The sequence below is a fragment of the Telmatherina bonti genome (genome assembly GCF_933228915.1).
Source record: "Telmatherina bonti genome assembly, chromosome: 7".
NCBI lineage: Eukaryota > Metazoa > Chordata > Actinopteri > Atheriniformes > Telmatherinidae > Telmatherina > Telmatherina bonti.
In genome coordinates, this window is record NC_136625.1 from 24,259,266 (window position 1) to 24,285,480 (window position 26,215).

At 38.1% G+C, this 26,215-nt stretch overlaps 1 protein-coding gene across 12 annotated transcripts in view; it reads left to right on the forward strand.

Annotated features, from left to right (window-relative positions):
* Positions 1 to 7,563: 7,563 nt before the first annotated feature.
* Positions 7,564 to 26,215, forward strand: part of mbnl1 (muscleblind-like splicing regulator 1) — a 34,610-nt gene continuing 15,958 nt past the window's right edge. For 10 of the 12 annotated variants that reach the window (XR_013771402.1, XM_079244192.1, XM_079244198.1 and 7 more), the window contains exons 1-2: positions 7,564 to 8,077; positions 14,652 to 15,677. Coding sequence is in view for 11 of the 12 variants with exons in the window: in XM_079244192.1 (XP_079100318.1) it covers positions 15,504 to 15,677 (174 nt within the window). In the remaining variant the exon portion in view is untranslated. Of the gene's footprint in view, positions 8,078 to 8,098; positions 8,589 to 8,780; positions 8,995 to 14,651; positions 15,678 to 26,215 lie in introns of those variants that run through there. The other 2 variants (XM_079244197.1, XM_079244196.1) reach the window with 2 other exon arrangements.

A 26,215-nucleotide genomic window follows, 5' to 3' on the forward strand; every position in this document is an offset into this window, starting at 1 on the left:
GGCTCAAGGCCTTATGTGATTGGCCAAGAAGGGATATAATTATCTATTGCACGTTTTTAGAATAACAGTAGGTCCCATGTTGAGTTGATAGCTAGGTTACGAAAAGAATATTTTATTGGTGGTCAAACACTTTTTAGGTGCCTACAATCAACCCAGTGATCAAACTTACTTAATATTGGAAATGTCATTATCACTTATTCATATCATGAGCGGTACCCATTCTCTCTCTGATTGTGTTTTGGTGCAAATATTTGTATTACACTGAATGGATAATTGCACTTAATTCTTCAATCACTTAATGTATTATACTGAGTTTTTCTTGTGTTGCAGCAAAACATTCTATATTCTGATTTCTGTGAAGATGGCTGAGGCTGCATACAAATACTTTCTTTAACTATAAGAAGGCTTCTGGCTCAGCCAGGGCACTTACTTCCGTACTCACCTTGTACCTTTGTGGATATTTTTCCCAGTAAATAAATATTGTTAGTTTGTTCTGTTGTCCAAAAGCATGCATGTAAGATTAATTAATCACCTTAGATTTGTGTGAGTGCAAGTAGACCTGCCTTACCTCTCACTGTACAGGGTCCAGCCCCCTCCAACATTCAACTAATGTAGAAATTAGAACGCTAAATGGATAGATGGATGGATTTAGCAACATTGTTTAATATTAGACTAAATAATATATAGAAAAGGGGTTTTCAAAGTGTAACACAGGCCTCCCAAGGATAGCTCTTAACAGTTCCAGGGAGGGCACAATGAACAGAGAGGGGGGTATATTAAGTTAGTTAATAACAGTAAAGTGTCGTGTGGTCAAGGTGTTTAGACACACTAATTTTGGGAATTTTTGTCTTTTTCTTTTTAAATAAAAATACTTATGTATTTTCAAAAGTTGTGATTTTACGTTAAATCTGTTAATCTGCCTTTTTCTTCCTTCTTTCCTGTTAGTGGCACACATTGCATGCAAAATTGTCGACATCAAGCCAGTTATTGGATATCACACTGGCCTTGTCCCCTCAATATGCATAACATTCGGACAAGGACCCTAAATAGACTAATGGGATTATGTCAGTTGGTATATGCTGGTGTTGTTTCACACACATGCAGCAAAATGACAGCCGTGTATTTATCTACACTTCCCATACGAGGTGGTAGCTAAACATGATGCCTAAACACACAACCATAGCTAATCTTGTTCTGTTTGCCATACCATGGCTTATATGATCACTGTATGCAACTGTGCACAGTCATATCACAGAAAAAAATATTAAACTGTAAGGAGGCTTAAAGCTAAATGACTAATTGAATCCATTTATTTTTAATACACTGGCTGCTATGGTTTTTAGATAAAGATGTGTGTATTATTTTTATGAATGGACAAGAGTTGACATGTCACTTTGCTCTTTTTTTTTAGGTGTATGTGTCATCAGACATATGTAGAAACATTTAATTAGTTCATTCTGTATTTAGTTAGCTGAAAATTGATTTAAACACAGATAAAACAAAAATACTAATACTATGATAACATCGGTAAGATTGGGTAGTTTGAGCAGTGTTATGTTTCTAGTCTTTCTAACTCTGTCACATGAAATGCAGTAAGCTTATGATGGAGAAAAAATACACTTTCAGGCAAGCTGCATCTAGTTTTAGTTAAGTGTGGCATTATCAAGATTATATGGCACCATGTCAGGGCTTGGCTGAGTGAATAGTATAGGGTACTCTTTTCAGGTTAGTCTTTACACCTCATTACCAGTGTGATCTTTTTTTTCTTTTTTCTTTTTTGCTAAGTTGTGTTACTGTGAAATTGATCCTCATGTCTGAGGCAGACAGTAAAGCTGACTAAATATACTTTGAGAGGTGTTCAGATAAGATGGGTATAAATGTGTTACAACCGGATGGTGAAAGTAAACCTACAAAGAGAGAAATTTCTGTCAATGTGAAATATTTACATATTTTCAGCTGTACTACATTTAGACTTTTAGAGTCTGAAGATTTTTAAGGTGCATCTGAATGCCATTATTTAAAAGTCACTTTTCTACATTTCTCTCTATTTCTCTTTTCACCTCCTTAGTATATTTAAGAATGCAGTAGTGCCACTTGACTGCAGTGTCCAAGGAGCCTTAAAAAGGGAAGGAGATGCTCTCTGATTCCTGGCAGCTTGTAGAGCAGTGGAGGCTAAATTAGACCTTGTTTCATTGACTTCCAGTCCCTCGAGTCACAACACTGTTCAGCCCCGAGCAGGGGTGCATCCTTAGAGCTTCTTCTGATGCTGACACAGTAAGTTAAAAGTGGTATATTTATAAGTATAGGCAGGACAATATTCGGAGTAAACAGAATCGAAGCGTCAATGTAAAGTTTTGCATTGTGTACTGTTTTTACATCACATAATCATCAGTTTACTTCAGTGTAAGTTCACTGTAAACAAAGAGCAAAACTATTAAGCATGGTTTATTTGTCTTTACATTTTTAGATCTGGGAAAAAATGGAATCAAAATAAGTTTGAAATTAATTTTACATTTATGCTCCTTTATCTGGGCTTTAAGAAGACTTAAATGATTGTACCGGTTATTTTACTAAATACACAATTTATGTAGATGTTTTCATACAGAAAAATCTCTTAGTGAACAACTTTTTGATTGCCTAGGAAACTGTCAGATGTTTATCAAAGAGCACTGAACTATTTATATATGATCTTGCACATTACTGCGAAATGATGCAATATAAAATGAAGAATGTGCAACCATGATCAGAGAAATGCAGGAAAAGTGAAATAAGATGAAGTTGATGTTCATCCATACCATTAATCAAAATTTATTTTCAATGTCGCTGGTGGCTTCCAGTGCTGTTCAACACAAGATAATCAACATGAAAACAATTGTTGCTGTGCTCAGTTTAAAAGAGATGCTATCTTTTGGTCTTATGTCAAACCCATCCGACCACTTCCCTTCAAAGTAGTGTGTTCAGCCCTAAAGTGAAACTAAAAAACTCAAACTGACTTCCTTCCAGGCTGAGGCATGTTTAGTTCAACTTGAACTTAAATGACCAGATTGACCAGGCCAACCTGACCTTTTGTCAGCAAGAAAGGTGACACCGATTTGGCTTTTTTGGAAGCACTGTGGTTTAGGGAGTTTGAAAAGAAAATTTTTGTTTTTAAGATTCTATGAATTGTCATTTTTTTCAAAATGTACATTTTTTCAGCTATGACGATATTAGTATTTTAACATATGTGGAGATGTTTGTTCATCCAAAAATGATCCATTATTTTAAGTCAGAAGGTACTTAAAATCAAGGTACTGTTCTTCAATAGTATATTTAGCTGATGAACTGTCTGCCACCCACTCTACTTTTCTTTCCCCTTTGCTGTGCTGTCCTGTGTGATTGACCGTGTCGCTTTCTCTGTGCTGGCAGTTGGAGACAGGTGCTGAGTGCTGCTGAGTGTTTCTGCGTGTGTGGGCCCCAGGGGCCTGGTTCAACATTCCAGTGATAGTTTGATAGACACAGTCCTTTGGGGAGGAAAAGGAGGGGAGTAAATGTTGCACCAGTCCTCACAGAAAAACAACTCAGGGGTAAGTGAAGTCTTGTGATATGGGATGGGGTATCACACCAAGATCAGAGTAAAAGCCCCTGCTTCCTGATTTATTGAGTTGTTTTAATGCTTATTCCTCATAATGAAAACTACTGTAAAGTCACATGCTCTTCCTCTTTTTACACACTCTGTGTTGCACTTGCTTCTATGGACGTATGTGTATGTGCACCAACATTCAGACTCTTCTTCATCTCATACAACAATTTTGCTGAAAAGTTTACTGTTGAAATCCTAAAAGGATTTGTCTCTTGTTGACATTTTTATTCAGTGATATATTCTGTTGTAGTCCACGACAAGATCACCTGTAACTATTTGGCATGTTTCCAACCATGACCTCAAAGTCCAGTTTTCAAAAGCTTAATTTTTTAAAAGGATAGACATTATGGCAGGACTTTTGCATCGAACTGCAGTGTTTCATGCATGTGTTCATAATAAAATGAGTCCACGTGCATTTGTGCAAATGGAGGTAAAGAGGAAGTTACAAAAAGAGGATCTAGAAAGAGGCGGGGAAAATAACAAGGTGACCATATTTGGCATAAGTATATAATGCAAGCAGACGATGCAAATGTGATAAGGAGTGGTTGTCATGGAGACTTAATGTTGCACAGCGATGGTTCGCTGTAAACCACGTTTGCGGTATGGCCGTTGCCAAGCAGAAGGTGCTATTATGAGAGAGCAGAGTGAGAGAAGTAGAGAAAGGGAGAGATGAAGATGTCAGTTTATCCCACAATGCATTGCATCAGCATGACCTGTGCTGAAGTGGCTTTGTCTGTCCCAGTGGTATATCAGCGATAGACAGACACACAGGTAAAGCTTCTGTCCATAAAATCTTTCTCTAGTATCGATGTCTGTTGGTAATTTGAAGTGAAACCATGAGCAGATTGTTTGTCTTTTATTATATTCAATTTTTCTGGTTCTTTTGTTTTTGCTTAACTGCGTCTTTAAACTGCAAGCTGGCAAACTTATTCTGTCTTAAGTGTTGCAAAACTTTTTCTACCGCATCATGTAAATACGTAAGATGTTGCCCTTTCCTCAAATTAATCTTATTTTTCATTTAGCTGTGATGGGTTTGTGAGTTTAAGATGTAAGGGGAGTGTAATGGGCATCCATATCTTCCAGCATCTGGACAGAAAAATAGATGGAAGCTCTAAAGAAAGCTTAAGGAGAGGATGCTTCTACTCCTTTTCATTTTATATCCACGATAAGCTTCAAGCTTGAATTGTGTGTTTTCTTAGATTCACACAGCTGTGTGAGAAAGGAACAAGACAGTGTGCTATTTCCTCTCACTGTATTTCAAACCTGACATCTTGAATTGCACCTGCTTCCCTCCAATATGTCGAAATGGAAAGGAGTTAGGAGAAAACCTCAGAGACTGCAGCAGGCAAATGTTGTTGTAAATCTACACCGGGGGAGAATGCTTGTTTTGAATTAAAAGACACAAACTATTCAGCTTTCAGACAGAAACAGCTTGAAAGCAGCATTTTTCATTGACATCCTTCCGTGTCTTATTTTAACTATTGCGAAGTGGTCAATTTGAAATCCACTTCAAGACTGTTATCCTTTCTCCAAGACTATTGCAGTTGTAGTGATGATTTGTAATGTGAGTCTAACGTGTATTTGGAGACTTAGTGACAGATGAGCTGTCAGAGCTTGGCACAAAAAGCTCTGCGACGTTTCTTCAGAGAAGTGAGAGTTCACATCTGCCAGCCAGTGTCATTTACAGAGCACTGAGAAATAGCAAAGCAATGAGATGATATGAAAGTTTAAAGTGGAAAGATTTGCTCTGTAGGGTGGAGGGAGGAATAATAAAACTTGAAATGTTAGGATTCAATAGTTTGAACAATACTCAGCGGTTGTTCATGACAATCAGTGTTAGTTAAGGTTTTCAGGCGTAGCAGTTATCTTTTATTCATTATCCTAACCACTTAATCTGATGAAGGGTCACAGGGAAGCTGCAGCCTATCCCAGCAGTCTTGAGGCAAAAGGCAGGGTACACCCTGGACAGCTCGCCAGTCCATCACAGGACACATAACAGTTAATTGTTAAAAATTTCTAAATGAATTTCAACATTTTCTTTTTTTTAAAGTTTCATCTTCAATGATCCTTTTAATCTCAGCTTTGATTAATTTCTAAGAATGTGTGCAACATGCATAATAAAGATAAATTAAAGCAATAATCAAATTCAGTGTATTGAGGAGAAAGAAAAATAATTTTTCATAATGTGTCTTGATGATGGTATTGCAATGACTACATCCACAGACTTGGCGAAGGTCCCTCTAGATTTACAGCAGACAATATATTACTGTTGTTTCTGCTGTTAATACAGAGTGAGTCTTACTCCCTGTGAGTAATTCACTACTCTACAGTTCATCATAGAAAAGTGGTGGAATTTCCCTTTAGTACGCCACATTCACACCTCTTCCTGTTTTCGGTTGGTTGCCATTAGTTTGTACATGAGCAGTTTGCTCAACATTAGTAATTAAATGCGTGCTCTTTGTTCAACTTCAAATAGACCCATTGCCTGACTGAGGTCTAAATATTTTGGAAATGTGAAATTTGGACCATCTGTCAGGCCTGCAATTGAACCGAATTTGGAATTGAACTATAGGGTTTTAGAATAAACGATTGATTGTGTGGTAGTTTCCAGGGGTTTTCTTATGAGAAAAAAAGATGCTGTGGTTGAAAATAGATTATTCCATCATTAATAACTTACAGTTGAAAACAGATATGTCTAACGCTATAATTTCTTTTTGTCATTTGAATTACAACCTGTTTTTGTTTTCTCTCAATGTGCAGACACATTTCACCAGGCTATTGGCTTGGTAAAGCATCAGCATTACGTTTGGCTGACATGCAGATTAACACCCAGGGTTTAGGGATCTGCTGCGTAAATTAGAGATGACTTAACACCCGCTTTGTATTAAACAGTCTTTCAGCCGTACAGGCTTGGTTAGAGAGATAAGGAATTATAAGAACACAAAGATAGATGATGCAAGACAGCTTTATATTAGCCATATTTTTCATGCAAGTTTAACCAAATATGCCAAAGAAAGAATTATGCTATGGTTTTTACCTAGCAGTCATGTTCAAGAAAAATATGTCAAATTGCTACTGTAAGCATGGTCAAAAGAAAAATATTATTTAAAAAAAAACAAAAAACTCCTAGCATGTATTCTGCCTTAATAAGAATTCCTGCAGATGCCAGGGTCACTATATCCTTAGCTACCGGATATTGCAGCATCAGGTTCAAATGAAATTTTTGGAGGCTCCTCTAGTCTCCCTGGCTTTCCCATGGATGCAAGACTGGAAAGTTGGAAGCAACGGTTGCATTAGTGTTTTTTCAGTTTGACTGTTTGTGTTGCTAACCTGTAATAAACTGCAATGGTCTGCTTCTTTTTTGTAGTGGTACATTTAAAACTTCTTACATTGCATTTAGAACTCTGTATATATACAAGAGTACTACACTTTGATTTAACTTACTTTGCTGTTCAGTGCAGTTGAAATAAGGGCAAGCTCTGTGAAACTGAGCACAGGATGTCACAACAGAAAAGTGGTATGAAACAGAGAGAGGGGAGTTGGACAGAAGCCAGTCTGTTTCACACTCACTGTAGATCTTTCCATGGTTGTTCCATCCACACCCTTTAATATACTCATTGTTTCCAAATGCCTTTTTCTCCTTCTTATTCTTTGCCTTTTTAAGTCACTTGTTTAATGTTTACTTTTAGCATTTTCTTTCTGATTTGTATCATTGCATCTGGCACATCAGTGTCCTAACTTCTTGCTTTAGAGATCCTCTTTCTTAGTTTTCTTCTCCAGCCTTTTTCCTCTCTCCTTCTTCAGCTTCAGTGGAAAGGCAAGGGCAGTGCTGCTGTAACTGAGCCAGCACTTCCTGGTGTTGTTGTGGGGGGCGTGGCGAGCTTTAGTGTTGAGGAAAAGGAGGGAGAGGGAACTGCAGGATCTCTATGCCCAGTGCGGTCAGAGCTCCCTCCTCCTTTTCCGCCTCTTCCACCTCCACAGCTGTTGCTACTGCCGCCGAGCGAGCACCACTTCCCTGCAGCAGACAGACGATCCAGAGGCTGGGGAGTCTGTAAAGACACAGCCCAGGCTGTCTCAGCACAACTCCGCACAACCCAGCTCAGCCATTTGAACAGGCTAGGGAGGGGAGACACTAGCGCACACAGCCAACGCTGCATAACACCCACACACACACACACACACATTCACACAGACAAACACTCCTCCTCTCTCTCTCACTCTGGTGCTCTGCTCCGCACAGCTCCTTTACTCATTCGCTGCTGATTCACTCGCTCACTCGCTTGCCTCTCCTCTGCCAGTCGCTCTGCCTTGCTGTGTTCTGCCTGCCTGCCTGAGAATGGTCCAGCCGGTGCCTGAGGGTCTGCTGTCGCGGCCTGTCTGAATAAACGCATAAACATACAGTCAGCCGAGACGCGGAAGCACACAAACGCACACACTTACTGAAGAGCAATGTGAGAGGTAAGAGCTTGCTTCATAACCTTCCTGCCAGTCTCATTGGTTTATCTGGAGCTTTCGTGCTGGTTGTGCTTCTGTCTTCACTTTCCAAAGTCAGCGTGCTTGCAGTGGAGCATAGATACATGGATGTTATTAGCCTAAGTGTCTGTACTGTGTGTGTGTTTAGTATTGGGACCACAGGGCTAACTTCTTTTTGTTATGGCATGTTTTGTAAGAACGGACACATGCATACACACTGAAAGACATTCTTGGCTGAAAGCAGGCAGTCCCACAATTGCTACTTCCTGAAGGTAGCGCTAGTTAGCAAGAAAATTTGTTTTTGTGTGCAAGTGTGTGTGATTGGAGGGCTATGGTTGTTCCAGGAAGCAGTAGAGAGGATCAATAGATCGCCCACTCAGCTTTCATTCCATCCATCTGACTCAACATTGGACATGTTGGGAGTTATCCTGCAGGGCTTGGTCAGCATAGAGAATGGTGAAAATCTTCTTTCCCTTCTTGCTGCGTCAGCCTAAAGGTGGGAAGCATGCTTTTGCCTTAGTGTGTGTATGTGTGTTTCTAACATGTGTGTTTCGTGTAAGGCAAACTCCCTCCCCAATGTATGTAAATTATGCGTGACATGTGAAGCTGCTGCTACCTTATATGGTGAGCAGTATTTCAGTATAGTAGAATCTTGCCAAGCATTCCGGGTCGCGGGAGGAGAGTGTGTTAGAGGGCGACTCTGTCTGTGGGACTGCATATGTGTGTGTGCGCGTGTGTCTAGTTAAGTGAGAACTTGCATGCATCTGACAGAGGGGGAGTAACTAAAAGGAAGGAAGAAAGTTTAAGAGAGAAGGAAAAAGGGAGAAGAAGTAGAGAAAAAGGAAGAAAGAAATCCAGTAAATGGAGGGATTTTACTTGTTCATGCTTAAACGGGAGTGAAAGTAAGTCGCTTCATGCCCTGTTGCATTTTCTTTCCTTAAGACGATAGGTTTGTCTTAGTTGATCGTGATAAACAGGCCAAAAGTGTTTTTGTTTGTATAAATTAATTTCCTTCCCAAAGTCTTTTTACTGCTTCAGTTATTTGCTCTTTCATGATCCAAAAGTTGTCTAAATTTAATGAATGAGTAGTCCTAATTCAGTTTTGTTTTGAAAGGAAAAGAATAATCAGATGATCAAATGTTCATTATGTTTTAAAGACAGAAGATCTTCATAGATTTAAACTCTCGCCTTTTTATTCTCTCTTTGTCCCACTCTTCACCTTCTCTGTACCTCCTTGCCTCTTTTGGTTTCTTCTCGGTGGCGTGTCCGTGGTTGGGGCAATCATGTGGAATGTTGTTGTTGTGACTGAGTTGCACTCATGGTGGCCCGGACAGTAGCACACACAACCCAAGTTTTTGCACTCCTGGAATGAGGTGTCACACAGGCAGATGTGCAACATAGGCTACTGCACTTAGATTTATTAAAAGCCCCCAGGCTGCATGGTTGCTAGTAGACTGACAGTTGCTGTCTGGTAGAAACTTGGGTAGCATGACCGTACTGTCAGTGTAAATATAGATGGCAGTTATGCCAAAGATTATATTGCTCTTATTTTGTAGGGTTTTACACGCATATCGACTCTAGGGCAAATTGCGTTTGTTTTATGTGTGTTCCTTATGATTTAGAATATGCCCCAAAGACAGAATTATTTGCATGTTTGAGCCTAGTACTGACAGGTTAAGCCTTAATTACACAAGGATTCCTATAGTTCTTCCTGTAATGTTATGATCACATTTCTACCCCTTCAAGAAACAATTTCTAGCAGCTTTGGTTGAGTAAGATATCCTCCACTTTGCACAAATCCAAGTTAAGTTAGCATAAATAGGCTTCAATAGCTGTCAGAGGCACAGCTCCTTATTACCTTTTTGATAAACAAGTTTATAACCTGCCATAATACTTGTTTGTTTCTGTTCCTACCAACACTTACCATTTTTTAAGGGTTATGACTCAGTAACACATTGCAATACATAACCCACCCTAACCTTAGTCTGATTTTAAACTGTGCCTCTAATATGCAGCATAAGGTTGTTTTTTGCAGCTTCTTTCTGTGGAATAGATAGCTCTTTAACATTCTTCACTGTAGCACATATACCAGTGTAAGTCTGTCCTTGCGTTTCTTCTACACAGTTGTATAGTGTCCTGCTTCCACTCCTGACAATGAAAACTTTCCAACTAGACAGAAGTGACACACAGCTCAAATATTCAAACTGCTCCCTCTAATTCACAAATAAAAGAATCTGCTTTAGAAATTGTGTCTTGACTGAGTTTATCAGTCTAATAGAAGCAGGCTTCAACAAAAGTCAATGAATTCACTAATTTGGTCTTATTGTCTAAATTTATTTTTCTTTTCTACCCAGAGCAGGTAGCATTTTATAGACCTACACATGTTTTTGTACATCTGTTCTGTCTTTTTATGTAGAAATCAGCCTGTGTCTCAGCAGCTCATTATACCATACAGCCAAGTATTATCCTCGTAGTCTGTTGATTTTACCTCATCCTAACACTGACATATGTGCACAAAGATGCAGTGTTGGACACAGTTAGATATATTCACCACAGCTTAGGAATTCTCAGTATTGGTACAGATAGCGGTTTGTGTATTTGCAAAGGTTTGCATTTATGTGTGTTTTCAGTGCGTTTTGTGTGTGTGTGTGTGTGTGTGTGTGTGTGTGTGTGTGTGTGTGTGCGCGTGTGTGTGTGTGCATGGCTCTGACTATGTATGCTAAACAAGAGATCTCATTGTCCCTAGAGGTTTGCCTCAAGAGGCAATCAATAGCCATTGTTTGTTTTGCATTCCTAGTTGAAGCTTTGTTTTAGTGATACTTTATATAATTAGAAGACAAATAAATTGGTAAAACTATTACGTGAGAAGAGTTAATTATTTAATCATGACAGCAAGAATGATGACAGCAGTAATTAGAGTGATAGTATTCTTCTCAAAATAACTAAATGACTGGGATCTCTGGGATACAGCTCTCCATTTGAGTTATGTTTAATTAATAATGAAGTAGAAAGATATTGTCAGTTTAAACAGGGTACTAACTGAATTTTGCTACAACATACATATTTTTGCTCTAGCTATTGGATCCATTTACTGTAGAGCTCTGTGGGTCTCAACCTAGAAGAGTTTCAAGAGAGATGTGCAAAACCCAGGTAATGTGAGGGTAATGAAAGAATGTCAGTCTGCAGTCTATATATTTTTTTGTTTATATTTTTGCCACCTTTGCTTGGGAATGTAATCCAAAGTGATCAAGAGACACATGAAAGAATATTCTTGTGTGTTTGTATGAGCACAACTGTATATGTGTTTAAGTAAAGGTCAGTGAGGACAATATTGACAAGCTTTATTCTGAGCACATGGAGCAGTACCGGCCGGAAGGCCAGGGTGTTGCATTTCTTACTGCATTATCCACTGATACTTTGTGTCAGCACACTGTCACCCTGACTCCACCTCTGTCAAATTGCTGAAACCGCTCCCTTTTATTGAACATACATAAAGCAAAAAAAAAAAAAAAAAAAAAAAAAAAAAGATCAACACCTCCGTTACTGTTGGCAAAGTTGAAACAAAGTGCATGGTGCAAGATAATCATTAGTATGTCTCTACTGTTAATTAATGCCAGTATGTGTAACATGCCAGGCGAGTATTTAAGAGGAAATATGTGATCTTTGGAGATTGCATCTTTATCTATTTGTTTGTAAAAGTATGTATAAACTCCCAAGACAAACTTTCATGGACCTTTGTGGAGAAGAGGGATATAAGGAACAGGGACAGATCTGGATTGCTTTCATTAAAACTGCAAAACACAACATTGGCCGTGTTGCATTATTACTTTTTTTTTTTTTTTTTTTTGCATTATGTACACTTATACACTTTGAAATGTTCAGTGTCTCATGACGTCTGCTGTCAAGCTGTGTAAATATGCACTTAATTTAAATTATAATGTGCAACTCATTCATTTTTCAGGTAGTCTTATCATAATTGTGAACCACATTCTACTTTCTTTTTCTCTTAGTTTCTAGCTGTAAAATTAATAACCCCACTTCAACCCCAGCCCACTGTTTAATGACGCACAACCAGGAGAAAGTAAAAGATGGCTTGTTTTTCACGAAAGAAAGTGTGAATGCTGTTCAGGCATTTGCTGGTCTCACATGATTGTGAGCTGTTGGTGAAGAGCTGATATTGAAGACACACTTCTTCTTTTTGTAGCCCGATAATATTTCTACCACGTGTTCTAAACCCAACAGGAAGCACACATTCTCTTGCTTGCTCTCTCTCACCATCCCCTTCCTCCATTGTGACTGACCTTGCACCAGCTTGCAAGACCTTGGAATCTGAGGGAGTGTTGCTGAGGATGGTGGAATAGAAAGCATAGGCCAGACACTGAGATATGAATGGAGTTGAGATGGTAAAGAGCTGAAAGATCAAAGAAGTCAAAGATTTGCCTGTAAAATATAATTATGAATTATAAATGATGTAGTAAGAGCATCAAAAAAATGATAGTAAGCAATTGTGTATTTGGACACACAGCAAACCAAGAGCACTGATAGTTTAAGGGGATTCTGGCTTAGGGAGTGGTATAGCAACAGGAAAAATCAAGGAGATAATCAATAACGGAAGGATGACCACATCCAGACATGATGTATCATAAGCACTAATAATCATTCTTGTACATAACACCATATGTGTGTGTTTCTAACAGATTTACGCTTGTTTGACTCTGAGTATCACGTCAGAACTCCGGGAGGATCAGTTTTCATTCAAGTCATTGTACTTTATTTTACTGAAAAACCTACAGATAAATGAATGAAATGAAATGAAAATTACTTTTATCCCAGAGAAAAATTTTAACAATAATAGTAATCGTAATAATTCCTCTGTTCTACCATCATTAGCTTTTGTAAAAGTGCTGTAGTAAAAGCAAGCAATACCAATAGTACATGTTATTAAAATACAGGTTCTCAGGCAGACATTGCTGACTTAGAGTAGTGAGAAGGAAATGATGAAAAACTTGATATAAACAGAGTTTATGGGAAGAGAAACCATGCTCTTAAACATGTAACAGGAAAGGACATTTATTCTTTTTAAACTGAATGATAGCATGTAATATATTTTTTAAATTTTTTATTTGCCAACATGTAGAAAAAATTCCCCTCTGCTTCAATAAACCATTCCCTCCATCATCATCCATGGCATGTAGCTCATTTACTGATCTTGTGGGTTTGTGCACTTACATATACATAGTACAGATCAGGCAGTTGTATCAGTTGCAAATAGTTTCATTTTTATTCCAAACGTCTTCTGCAGCAGTAATGCTGCTTATGCTTTAGGGGTCATCCAAGGTTAAATTGCGCAGTTTTCTCTTTCAGTCACACTCTCACTCTAAACATATTGTATATGCAAGTTGCCAGGTCACATCCATGTTAATGGTTTGAACTGCTCTGCTGCAGGGCGGTGATATAGAGTAATGCAGTGTTGTAAAGTTGGCAGTGGTACAATGCATTGCTGAAAGTGCACATGCTTTTCTGGGTAAAGCTGTTTCTCTACGATGGGTGTGGTGTCTCACACTGCCTGTGTGATAAGAGCAGAATGGGCCCCTGGGAGCCCAATCATGCAAATTCCCCAAGCATAAACTGTACAGTGGATATGCCAAAAATAGACTGTCAGCAAAACATAATCAGAAAAAAAAAACAATCCATGTTTTTTTCCCTCTGTTGAAAGAGATATAATAAGCAGAATATTACTGCTGCAGAGCAGTTAACGTCTAGGCGAACATGTAAATCTTTGATATTATTGTTTTCTTTGTTTTGACAGACTACACTATGGAAACTTTTACTAGACATTTTACAGATTGTCTGATGGATTTATCATCTGTTTATAGGATAGTAAGTAGTACAAATAGGAAGCTAAACCATTATCTCAGTATATGTCTCTGTCTGTCTCCAGCAATGGGCAGGTCAGTCTTCAATTTGCTCCTCCTTCTGCTCTCACCTGGCCCTTAGCCCAGAATGTTGCTGCAACTCTGCTGAATCTCATTGGTCCCCACTCTCACAAGACTTTGCAAGAAAGGAAATGACTAACCTCTTCTCCCTCATGCCCTGCCTCAACTTCCCCCTTGCTTTCACTGTCCTCCATTTGTTCACCTCTAAACGCATTAGTAATGGCCGACTTTGCCTCACTGCATGGCAAGTGATACAGAATTTGATATTATTTTGCATCACCTAAAAGAGATGTGAATTGCTGCACTGTGCTTTTTTGTTTTGTTTTTTGTAAGTCTGAGTGCAGCTGTGTTATAAAGTATGTTTGTTTGGAGCAAAGGGCAGGGTGAAAGTTGTATTTGTTTTAGCTGACTCCCCTGCATATCTGACATTTTTACATATTCGTCATTCCTACAGCTACAACAAATAGCACTAGCATGATTTAGAAACATGAAGCTGAACAAAATCTTCTCTGGGACATACAAGGGAGGGATGATAAACAGAAATGTTTTTGTATATATTTGCATATTTATAATCAGACTAATCTTTCCATCTTCCCCTCAATTCTATGTCATTCTCTTCTCAGAGGAAGTGCCTTCCCTGATGTCTGCTGCAGCTTTGACCTGCTTCTACAGCTGAAGCTCCACCCTCCCCCCTGCCTCGCTCGCTTGCTGCCACAGAAACACGAGTACAAGGACAGCAACCACAACCTCCTCGCTGCCTACACTCTGACCCGGTCGTCCCTCCTCCACCATCACCATCCACTCCACACAGCTGGGTTTAAGTCTCAGCTCTCTTCACTAGACAACCCTGCTGCCGTACGCTCACCATCAGCTGACCAGCCTTACCACTGCAGCCCAGCACACCACCAGGCCCACACAGCATTTCACCTACCTTGCCTTTCACCTTCGCCTTCAACCCTTGAAGCCTCCACTCAGTCCTCAGTGCCCTTAACCTTCCTGAAGCAGATTACAACAAAGACTGTCACCTTGGTTGCCTGCTTCACTGCACCTAACCAGAGGGCTCTCAGTTTGGCCTGTTTATCTTTTTGCCACCTTTGCTTGGGAATGTAATAGATGAGACTGTCGTGTAAGCAATAAACAGAAAGTGAGAAAAAAAATCAAACTAAGAGACAACTGATTAGGCTAAGAATTCTTCTGGATATAATCACGTTACCAGCTGCTCTTTGGAAAATGAACCATTAACATCCACAACAAAAGAAATCCTGTTACATTTCACTTTGGAAAAAGAGCCCTCTCAATCAATAGCAACTTTCCTTTTTGAATGTTTTTTCCCCCCACTTAACACAGATAGTAAAAACATCAACGAATACATTTTTTTTAAAGAAAGACCCTAAAGTTGTGGATTAAAACACTAGAGGTACTTTATTACTGGTTGAACATATTTCTGTTGAGTGGTTTTTCGCCAGCGTGTTGCCATGGCAGTGAACATAGCACATATCCGTGACACGAAGTGGCTGACACTGGAAGTATGCAGGGAGTTCCAGAGGGGCACGTGCTCACGCTCCGACCAGGAGTGCAAGTTTGCTCATCCAGCCAAAAGCTGCCAGGTGGACAATGGACGGGTGATCGCCTGCTTCGACTCACTTAAGGTAAGAAGTGAAGTCAATTATACAAGAAGAGATGATCAGGAAGTCAGGAGGTCATGTTATAGGCAGTGGGATGGGTCACAAATGAGAGATGGCTCACACATGCAGTCTGATAGACAGTTCGAGTAATAATCTAGAGGTGCAAACTGGAAATAGCATGCTACAGTGCACCATCTGGCCACAACATGTGCTCGTCTTAGTCCCGCCTATTTCTGGTCATGTGACTGTAACACAAACAAGGAGGTGGAAGAAGATTGCATTTTTTTAAATTCCGAAAGCTGTCTTCTGGCACTGAAATTTTCTGGAACAGTCTAAAATGTTTGACCCATGGACACTGCACTTATTTGAAACATGAATTATTGAAGAGTCAGCTTCATTTTCAGATTGATTACACTTCACATAAACAAAGTTACATGCATGTCTACAACAGCATCATTGCTCTGGAGGCAAAAACACTGTGTTTTTCCAGCTTTTCAGTAGAAAACACAGATGAAGGGGTTGCTATGTGTTCAAACTCATTTAGATGCCTTAAGTATGACACATCTCATGCAGCTGGAGAGGAGCAAGGTGATAGCATCACCATATTGCTTTCACTCACTCAAACCACTTCCTGTGCAACAACCTGGGGCAGCTAGAGGGGGTTAATGTGTGTGTATTTCTATGCATATCTGTGCTTTTGAGCACAGTTAGGAAACTGTATCTTTAGATATCAGTAGGAAAGTAAGCACTCATTTTTCCATCTTTTCCATCAAATCTTTTAACCATTATTGTGCTTTTTCTTTTTTTAAATACAAGATCTGAAGCACAATCCAACACTTCCAATACTAACATGACACATACAAATAAATATTGGACCCTGTGTATTTTTCCTTTTTTGTATTTTTTCATTGCAGACACTTTTTCTTAAATTATCTATGCTAGTCAATAAGAGCAGAGTTTACACTTTTCAGGAAGTTTGATAAATTGTAAAATAAACTGTGTGCCTCGTGGTCATTGCACCTATGTGAGCATGAATAGGATTAAAAAAAGAATAGCATGTTTAAATCTTCTCACAAGTATTGATATTCAGATGTGAACAGTGGAACATCTTTCGACCCACGCCAAGTTTTAATTTCTTCACAGATTTCTTGTTCCAAGGGTTGTGTGTAAGTTTCTAAATTCTTAGTCATACATCTTGAAAATAGTTTTTATTGTGGCCATCATTCCCAGCAGATATAATTGCCACCAGCATCTATTTCTTGAGTGTATCTAATATAACTCAAAAATTAAGTAAAACTTCACCTTTTTCTGCAGAGGGAAGAATGGCAAGAACTTAATCATAAAGAAGGACATGTATTACCTAAACTGACTTTGAGTTAGTAAGTTATGGAGGTAAAATGTTAATAAAAGTAATAGAGAAGTTGACAACTGCCAAAAATAAAAAAAATGAAAAATCTCAAACCCATGCTGCAGAAGTATAACAACCGTAAAAGCATGCCGTAATATTGTCCTGAATGTCTGGAAGTCACAATCCTCTTGGTTGCTCAGCAAGCTTGTGCCACATGACTGTACAGTTACAAAGAAATCAGCCTATATCAACAGGCAGAAGGATGCTGATATGTTCATTTGAGCTTATATTGTCAGTGACCGTGAAGTAAACGTCACCGTTAGAAAGGAGTTGCTGGCAAATGTATTGCAGTTTTTTTTAAGACCCAAGGGGCCTATTTTAAGAGTTTGGATTCATTTTCCATTGGATTTGTGCATTAATGAAGCTGGGTGATGCTTTTTTTAACCACTTGCCCCATTTTTTCCACTGGTAATGAAAAACAGAGCAGGTCTTCAAATCTCAGACCAGAAACAGGAGAAAAAAGGAAAAGATAGAAATAGCAAATAAAGATGGATGAAATTAGAAAGTGAAAGCTGTCCAATTGCCATTGAATGTGTACAATAAACAGGCACACCTGCATTCACCACTTTGTAAAAGTTTTCCTGTTACACAGTAGCACAAACGCATTTACTGAAAGATCCGTTGCCCTATTTTGCTTTAACACAGACTGAGTGGTTGAACTAGGACAAACTCTCAGATGAGTAGTGTTACATTAAACTGCATTGCTCTCCTTTAGTCTTGCACACACTAATGCACTCTTTTGGACACGTGCACATGATTCCTGCCCAAGAGAGAGGATCGACCTTCTTCTTGAGAAGTGTATAATTAGAACAGGTCTCACATGATCACCATTGCATAGCTGAGCAGGTCACACCCAAACCAAGTCATTTCCCCACCATCTACTCTATCTCTTTTTGGCTTGTGATTTTACATGATGCACACACACACATGCAGGCAAATACACTTATACACACGTACATGCTCACGGTTACAGCTCCACATTAAAAAAAAAAAAAAAAGGTAGATTGCAAGACAAACTGTCATAGTTGCATGCTCTTTAAGCCACTGAATTACACTTTTTTAAATATTTTTTATCATTATTTGTATTTCTGTGTGAATGTCTATACATAAAAAATATATGCATGGGTGCTTTCTGGCCTTACACTTGGCCTTAACCCTGGAGCATAGCCCTTTCTGTTGGCTGTCTATCTGGTTGGAGCAGCACAGACAGCTCAGCTATGTTGAGGCAGGGTAAATATTTGGAGAGGGATAATGGTAGCCTAGACTTTCCAATTTAAAGTCAACTTTGTAACCTGGTCTGTTGATGATTAACTGCTGAGCAGATAGGTTAGGTGTCATATGCTGACTTTGAATCTAAAAAACATGTTTATAGCTAAAACTGCCATGAGGAACAGATGAGACAGGTGAAATATTGTTGCCCATGCTCCATTTAACTGAGCTATATCAGGCAATTACAACAGTGGAGTTTATTGCATTATCATTAAGCATTATCATATTTTAATGAAGGATGCTTACTTTTATCCTTTGGCATCTGTCATCTCTCCATTTTACATCCTTTTAGTGTAGCAATAATGCTTTTCTATTATAACTGGAGCGTAAGGATAGTTTAGGGTTGCAGAAACAAGGAAGTTAATCCCTGCCTCATTAGTTTATACTAGACTGTAAGTGAAGCGATAAGGGTAACTCTGCTTTGAAGGAACTTGTTGTTGCTTGTTTTCATTCCTGGTTGGTTCCTTCTTCTTGATTTCCTGCTCAGTCTGGTTTGTGCCTCATTTAGTCCAGGGCACACCCATCCCTTTACAGCATGGCTCAAATTACACCCTGTTAGCATCCCCCACCAACAGACACACACACACACACACACACACACACACACACACACACACACACACACACACACACACACACACACACACATTTACATACATAAACTAATGTGGCTGGAGTTTAGGGGCTCTAGTGACCTTAGGTGATGTTATGTGAACTTATCAGCATGTGCAAGTCCTTTTTTACCCCAACACTGCTTGCTATGTTGTAAAAAATAGGAGTGGTTAATGTCTACCGAGGGCAACCGTTTGAAAACACACTTTCATGGATCATGGACTTTGCACTCTACCTGCTAACGGACACACCCATTATCATCACAGCTCAATTCTGAGGAAAAATAGGCTAAATCGGAGTCTGTGCCTTCTGTCCATGTGGATAGTGTTGCTGCAGCTGACTTATGAGCATTACTGCATAGTTCTCAGCCATCATTCTGTCCCTGCATCCTTTTATCTGTAGTCGAAGAACAGATATTTGGAAAACAGATACATGTTGGCTCATATGAATTTGTGCTTCAACATATTATTTTCAGAATTAATGTGGAATTCCTGAGCTGAAATAACAAGCATTTATCATGTTAACGTTGGTATGGGAATTGAAGTGGATTTGTCTGCAATGATGGCCAAATACAATAATTTAAAACAATAAGGAAACAGGATTATGGAATATTACTTAAAATTACTTAAATTTAGGAGCAGATGCCTGGTGCATAGCTGCTAAGTAATTTGCATTATGCATTAAAACACATGTATGACTGTGAAGTAAAGATATTGTACATGATGCAAACCTCATATAAACATATAAACATTTAATACATGTTGCAATTCTGAGATAATAACCTTAAAAAACTTAAATATTTTATTTATCAATGAAACAGAATAAAACCTATTTTTAAAGGATAGAAGGAGTAGGAGAAACTGTTATAAAAAAAAGAAAACAGCTCATGACCCAAAGCACTAAAAAGATACAAAGCATCTGCTGATGGTTGTGCATTCAAGAGTTAGGGTGGTCACTGAGTTCAAAGAGTTTTCCATAAAATATAAAATATGATGCTTTTGCTCAAATCTTTCCAGTTACATTTCAACTCTTAAAATCTTGGCAATCATGTATTTTGTAGAGAAGATCTTTTATATGGTTCTGTTTATTGATGTAAACGCACTTTAATGCATTATAGGTGATGTCATTTGAATGGGATAAAGTACAGTCCTAGAAACACAACAGTAAAAAGAGAAGAAATAGATGAATGACCATATACCTCCAGTCTAGACAATCTCTGTCTCTGTCTTTCTTTATCTGTGTCTCCATGACTTTATCTGTGTTTCCTCTCATTTTGTTCACAGTGTTTTGACAGCATGATTATATTTAGTGGTCAGGTGTTAGTCAGGTTAAACTCACACTCACTTGCTTTAGTAAAATAAGTGGTGTTAGCCAGACACACATGAGGAATAAATATTACCTTTATTGTGTTGATCCTGTTTTTATTGTTTCAAACAAATTATCTTTGACAAGTAAAATCAACATTTTGTGCTTTCTGTGTATGTCAAGCACAGGGTCATAAGTTCACAAGGCTAATGTGTATTTGTCTCAGCTGGCATACAACACTGAGAAACACACTGTGCATTTCCATGAGCAGACTACAATTCTCATCTTTTTTGCCAGTGATGAATTACTAGAAACCAAGTACAGCCGCACAGTTTAGAAATATTAAAATGGCTTTCAAAATCTGTGTATGGCAAGGCGTGTTTACCATTAGCTTTGATAAATGACAAATCTGTTGTGTTCAACTGTCCACAGATAGTACTAACCCCCACAACAAAACATGAAAGTACTTGTCAGAAAAAGGTCAAATTCTGACCAACACTGAACATTATAATAGTTTTAGTTCCGTAATAGTGATGATTCGTTTTCAGTAGCATGCTGTGAATCTCCTGTCAGGTTACCGTTCTACTTCAGACACGATTCCTGAGTATATATCATCTTTCTTTCTCTCAAGTTAATGCATGGAATGGTCATCTTAATTGTATTTTTGATGGGATCGCCGTGGATGTAACTGCTATAAAGGATTCTCCTTATTACTTAAATTTGATTTACAGGGTAGATTCAGGCATCTGGAAGATACAGTTTTTGATAGATTTTTAGATTTTCTTTTGTATGACTGTTCTCCTTCTTCTTCTAATTACAATGAACATGATGCCCCAAAGCCCCATTAGAGTTGGTTTTTTTTTAGAAAGTGTGTTCTCTCAGGCCTCTTCATAATGTTGATGGGTCTACCCCTATGTCTTCCTCACTTTCATGCTGGAGGGATTTGTGTTTTGAAGCACACTAATCCTGACTTTCACAGACACTAAATCACAGAGAGTCAGTCTCTGGACTCTTCGTTTTATGGCGTGCACATCCTTGTCACATCAGCATGGCTTTGCATTTTGTCTGTGAGCTTATGTGACGGAAGATCGTCGACAACAGTCTTTTCTTTTCAGTGTCAGCCGTCCCTGTCTCCCTGTCACACTGGCCCCATTTATAACACTAGTGATACAATGATTACACTTCTGTAGCTGCCCTTTCTGTGTCGTTTTTTTAACAGACAGACATGCTAAACAACCTCAAATAGCCTTTCAGGGTAGCTGGCTTTGCCAGTTAGAAAATTGTGATGATCAAAGCATACATGGCTGTTTTAAATCATGTAAATCTTTTGGTTTGAATAAACTAATTTATCTATTTATGGTTAATATGGATTTTTGGCAAAGTACGTCTTCTTTCAAGTATTGAAGAGATTACTTCAATGCAGATATTCATCCCTTTGAACTGTTTAATAATCAGTCACACCTACTGTAACTGATTACTTAAAATGATTTGCAGATGGTCTTTCAATGAATATCTAAAGGCAGTTAAAACCACAGTGACTTGCATAAAATACAAGCTTCTTTGTATACGAATCCTTTGCACTTAGCCATGCAATTTCAGTCCAGTATGAGAATAACAACTCTAACTCCTGATTACTATAAAGCTTATATTCTAACTTTCACTCTCTTTCTTAAAAGCTCCACTATTACCTCTTAGCTTACATGTGGACACAAACTTAGCTAGTCAGCTCAGATATTATCACCCTATTAGATAAATGAGAGACGAGCTTAAAGGCATTTAGGTAGCCTATTTTAACCTGAAATAGCTTGTGTTAGGCCTGATTATTTAAAACAATATGCCTGTAATTACATTACATGGAACTCTTCATTACTTTTAACTGCCACTGATTCTGCTCTGTATAATTTATAGTTTTAATATGATTATAATTATATATCTGCTTCATTCATTAATTTTCTTTAACTTGGAACCCCATCAGCTGCAGCTGCTGATTGATGAAGTATTCTGTATACTATATTATTCATGTAATTTACAGAAATAAACCATTTGCATTACTTGCAGTACAACAATGATAAATGATTTACAGTAAATGTGATACTGAGTCTGTTGGGCTGAAGTTGCAGCTATTCTGGGGTTTTAATTATTCTGCTCATTTAGTCAATGTTGCAGCAAGGATACATCACTGCTATTGTCCAATGAAGGAGGGAGTTTTCAAATACATTTATTAAAAAGGAATATTTTTCTAAACAATTTCATATCATGAAATAAGAGACTGTTTAAAAAGAGTCTCCTTCTAATGGTGCCAAATCTGAAGGAGATAATCACATGCAGACATAGTATTTGGTAAATTGACAGTTAGAGCTGTGCTGTAGATAGGATTACAGTCTGTGACATGAGATTAGCATTACACGTACCAGATTAAATCTGTTATTGCTTCAAACTAAATTAATTATGATCCCTGTGATTATGTCCTGGCAGCTGGTGGAAGAATCCTTCTGTAACCTTGGATTACAGAGCTAGAGAAAGAAAGGTGCTTTATGTTAGTGACGGTTTTTGTGATAGAGGTTAGAAAGGATGTTGGGAAGTGAGTAAGGTATTTTAAAGTGAGTTTACTGCTGAAGCTCACTTTTCACTGGAGGTTTAAAAATGTTCCGCAAAGCTGCGATTCTTGAACAATGATGTTAGTTTGCATAAAATACTTTCAAAGAACTTTTTTCTCTGCAGCCTATTTGTTCCTCTTCTCCCATATTTTGCGTAGACTACAATGACATCTATGTTTAGAAATTGTTAAAAAATGTTAGTTTAATTTTAGAGGGATCTCTAGTAGTTTGTTTTAGAGGGATCTTTGGTAGAAGATGATCATTTAAAAAAGACAAACCTGTATTACTCATCTTGGTTTGACATGGCTGCTCAACATAAATGGCTGCAGACAGTGGTGGATAAAAAAAAAAAGAAAAAAAAAAAAAGATTACTTCAGTTATTTCACTAGTAACAGCGTCTTCGGTGTCACCTTACCACTGCTGGGACCTTATGATTTCAGCACAATGACTCTTCTTTTTCACTCCCACTGGGAAGCAGAACTCTTGCGATGATTAAATGAACATTCCCAGTACGCTTCTCATTCTCACAGTTTGAGCATTAGGTGGTTTTCATGAAGTGATGCTGCTCAAATCAATACCGATGCTATTGCTCTGTTATTGCTGATAATGAAACGTTTGCTATCCCCTCACAGGAGGAGAAGCAGCACAGACATGAGAAAGGAGGAAAAAAAAGCTGGTGTAAAAAGCAGCACACTAAAGTGTGTTTGTGTAAAAAGAGACAGGAACGAGAGGGGGGGCATGTCAGGAGAAAAACAGAGAAGTCTAAGTTTGGATCCAGGGCTCCTGTGTACGTGACATCTGACCTGGGGCATTTCTTAGAACCAACACTCTCTCAAGTGTGAATAACTCATTGCTCTGCATATATGTGTGACTGTGTCAGACGATATGAATAGTTAGTGTGCTGTGTCTAATGCTTGTGTGTATTTGTATTTAAACACTCTACATTTACACTTTCTTTTGGTTTTGTTTGTTTGTTTTTTTTTCATCAGCTAAACACACTACTTCAATTTTCTTTTCATATTTTTCATACTACAAACATTTTTATCTGGCTAACATTTCCACATTCTGTGTGGTCCCTTTTTGGTTCAGCCTATAATCCTTTTAACTCTGTTTGGTAAGGGTAGTAATGCGCCACAGGGGGCATATTGTAATATTATCATAGATTAACACTCTTCCCCACCTCCATATCTCCACAAGCCCCCGTGGTTGCATCAACACCCTGATCACTAAGCTGTGCTTCATGGATCACTGTGTGCACTGAGAGCTGGCAAGGAGATACAGACATAATCACAAGAGTATGACTGTGTGTTTATGGTCTGATAAAGAAATGCAAGCCCCAGCACAGAAACAGCCCTGCAGCACCCATGACTTTACAGATCTATGAAGTCCTTTTCTCTCTTCAAAACAACAATTTTTCATTTATTGCTGAACTAAGCAGATAAAAACAAAAAGAAACACACAAACAATGAGATAACATTATTTACTTAGATGAATGGCATTTTCCTGCTGACTTGCTTCTTACTTAAAGAACTATGAGCAAATTCCAGGTTATATGGGTGTAACAGGATGTTCACATAACATATATACATACCTAGATGATATTTTATATGCTATCCCATATTTTAGTGCACAGTAGAAAAAGAGACCAACTACTGAGCTGGTTTCTTTGAGCCTCTGCTACTCTCCAGCAGAACAAAGCTTCTTTCACAGTGTATGTGGCGAGAGAGGGCTTTCATCTCCTCTGTATGTATAAACAGAAGACAGTGGAACGCAGGGCAGAGAACAGTGTAGCTTCACACCCCAACCCAACACAACTGAATAACATGATACCGCAACACCAGAGCATCAAAGACAAGAAAGAACGAAAATTTGAGTGTATTTGAAAACATGGATGATCAACAAGGTATTATGATAGACATCGATGACCATGTGTTGGAACAAACATGATCCGCGGCAGGTAGTGTTAAAGAAAAGTTTATACAGGTATTTAGTTTTATTGAAACAATTGGAAGGCCAAAGAAAATTAGTCAACTCTGTTCCACATCTAGAGGGCAAATTAAAGTAAAAGGTCTCACTGTTTGCTAGAGATTTAAGATAAACATAACACTTTTAACATTTTTATCCTGCAAATTGTTTGTATAGTGAATGGACCTTTCTTATTTCTAAATAATTCATCTAAAACTGTGGAAGAATCCCAAAGTGGAAGAAAGTGTAGCATGACTTTATACTAAGAGTACTTTATAAAAGTCGTACTTACAGTGAGAAATGTTAATGCAATATAAAAACAAAACTGTTCTAAAACATGATAAGCTATAATTGTACATAATATTTTAGGTACATACTTAATTCTGATTGGGTGCATAGTTATTATTTATTCCTGTCCCAACTGTTGAGTGCTTAAAATATCAAGCTCCATGTGAAGCCATAGCAACAGAGATGCCGTCAAAGCAACCATTTCAGATTTATTGCAACAGTTAACAAGGTAACACAAAATTAGAATTGCTGTGCATCTGACTGTTCTGGCCTTCAGTCAGCCATTTATTCCCTATAATAAAAATCTTGTAATAAATTATTCCAAATTCCCGAGTCTCTATTTAAAATAGCTAAATATTAGAAATGACTTTTAGTTATTTTTTGGGCTTGTTCAAAATATATGATTTTTTCACACAAGCACCTGCAACAAACCATCGGCAGATAATCCAATCCAATCCACTTTGTTTTTATAGCACATTTTATAAATGTAAACATTTTCCAAGGTGCTGCACAGAATAAAACAAAAACAATGTTACAATACTAAAATGTCAGTAAATACAAAGTAATAAACTTAAAATAAATCCCAATAAACAGGTAAAAACTAATAAATAATTTAATAAAAATTATATAATAAAATAACTAAAAAATAAATAAATAAAAGTACACAGAGGACCCCACAATGCGGTCTTAAAAGCCAGAGAATAATCTAAGCAGTCTGAACAGATGATGTTCTAGCATCAGTGATGTAGCAACATCAGCAACAATTCAGCCTCTTATAAACAAACAGAACTGAGAGGTTGAAAGTCAGAAAGGTTGGGTTTATTTAATATATTTTATCATAGCACTTGGGGTAACTTGACTTTCTTGCACACACGTACTGAAACATGTGCATTCAGACATCTTGCTGCATGTTTCATCCTTTTCCTCAAAAGGATGGGATTTAGCCACACCCAGCATTCTTTACACATTGGTTCATTGTTTGTATAAATCCCGCATAGTCACAAAAGCAGGGTGTGTGTCTAAGAGTGAGACAGAGAGTTAGATGAGAGAGCGATCAGGGTGGGACGTGTTATTACAAGTTATCATCAAACAGCCTGCCCAGTAGCCAGTGGGATTAT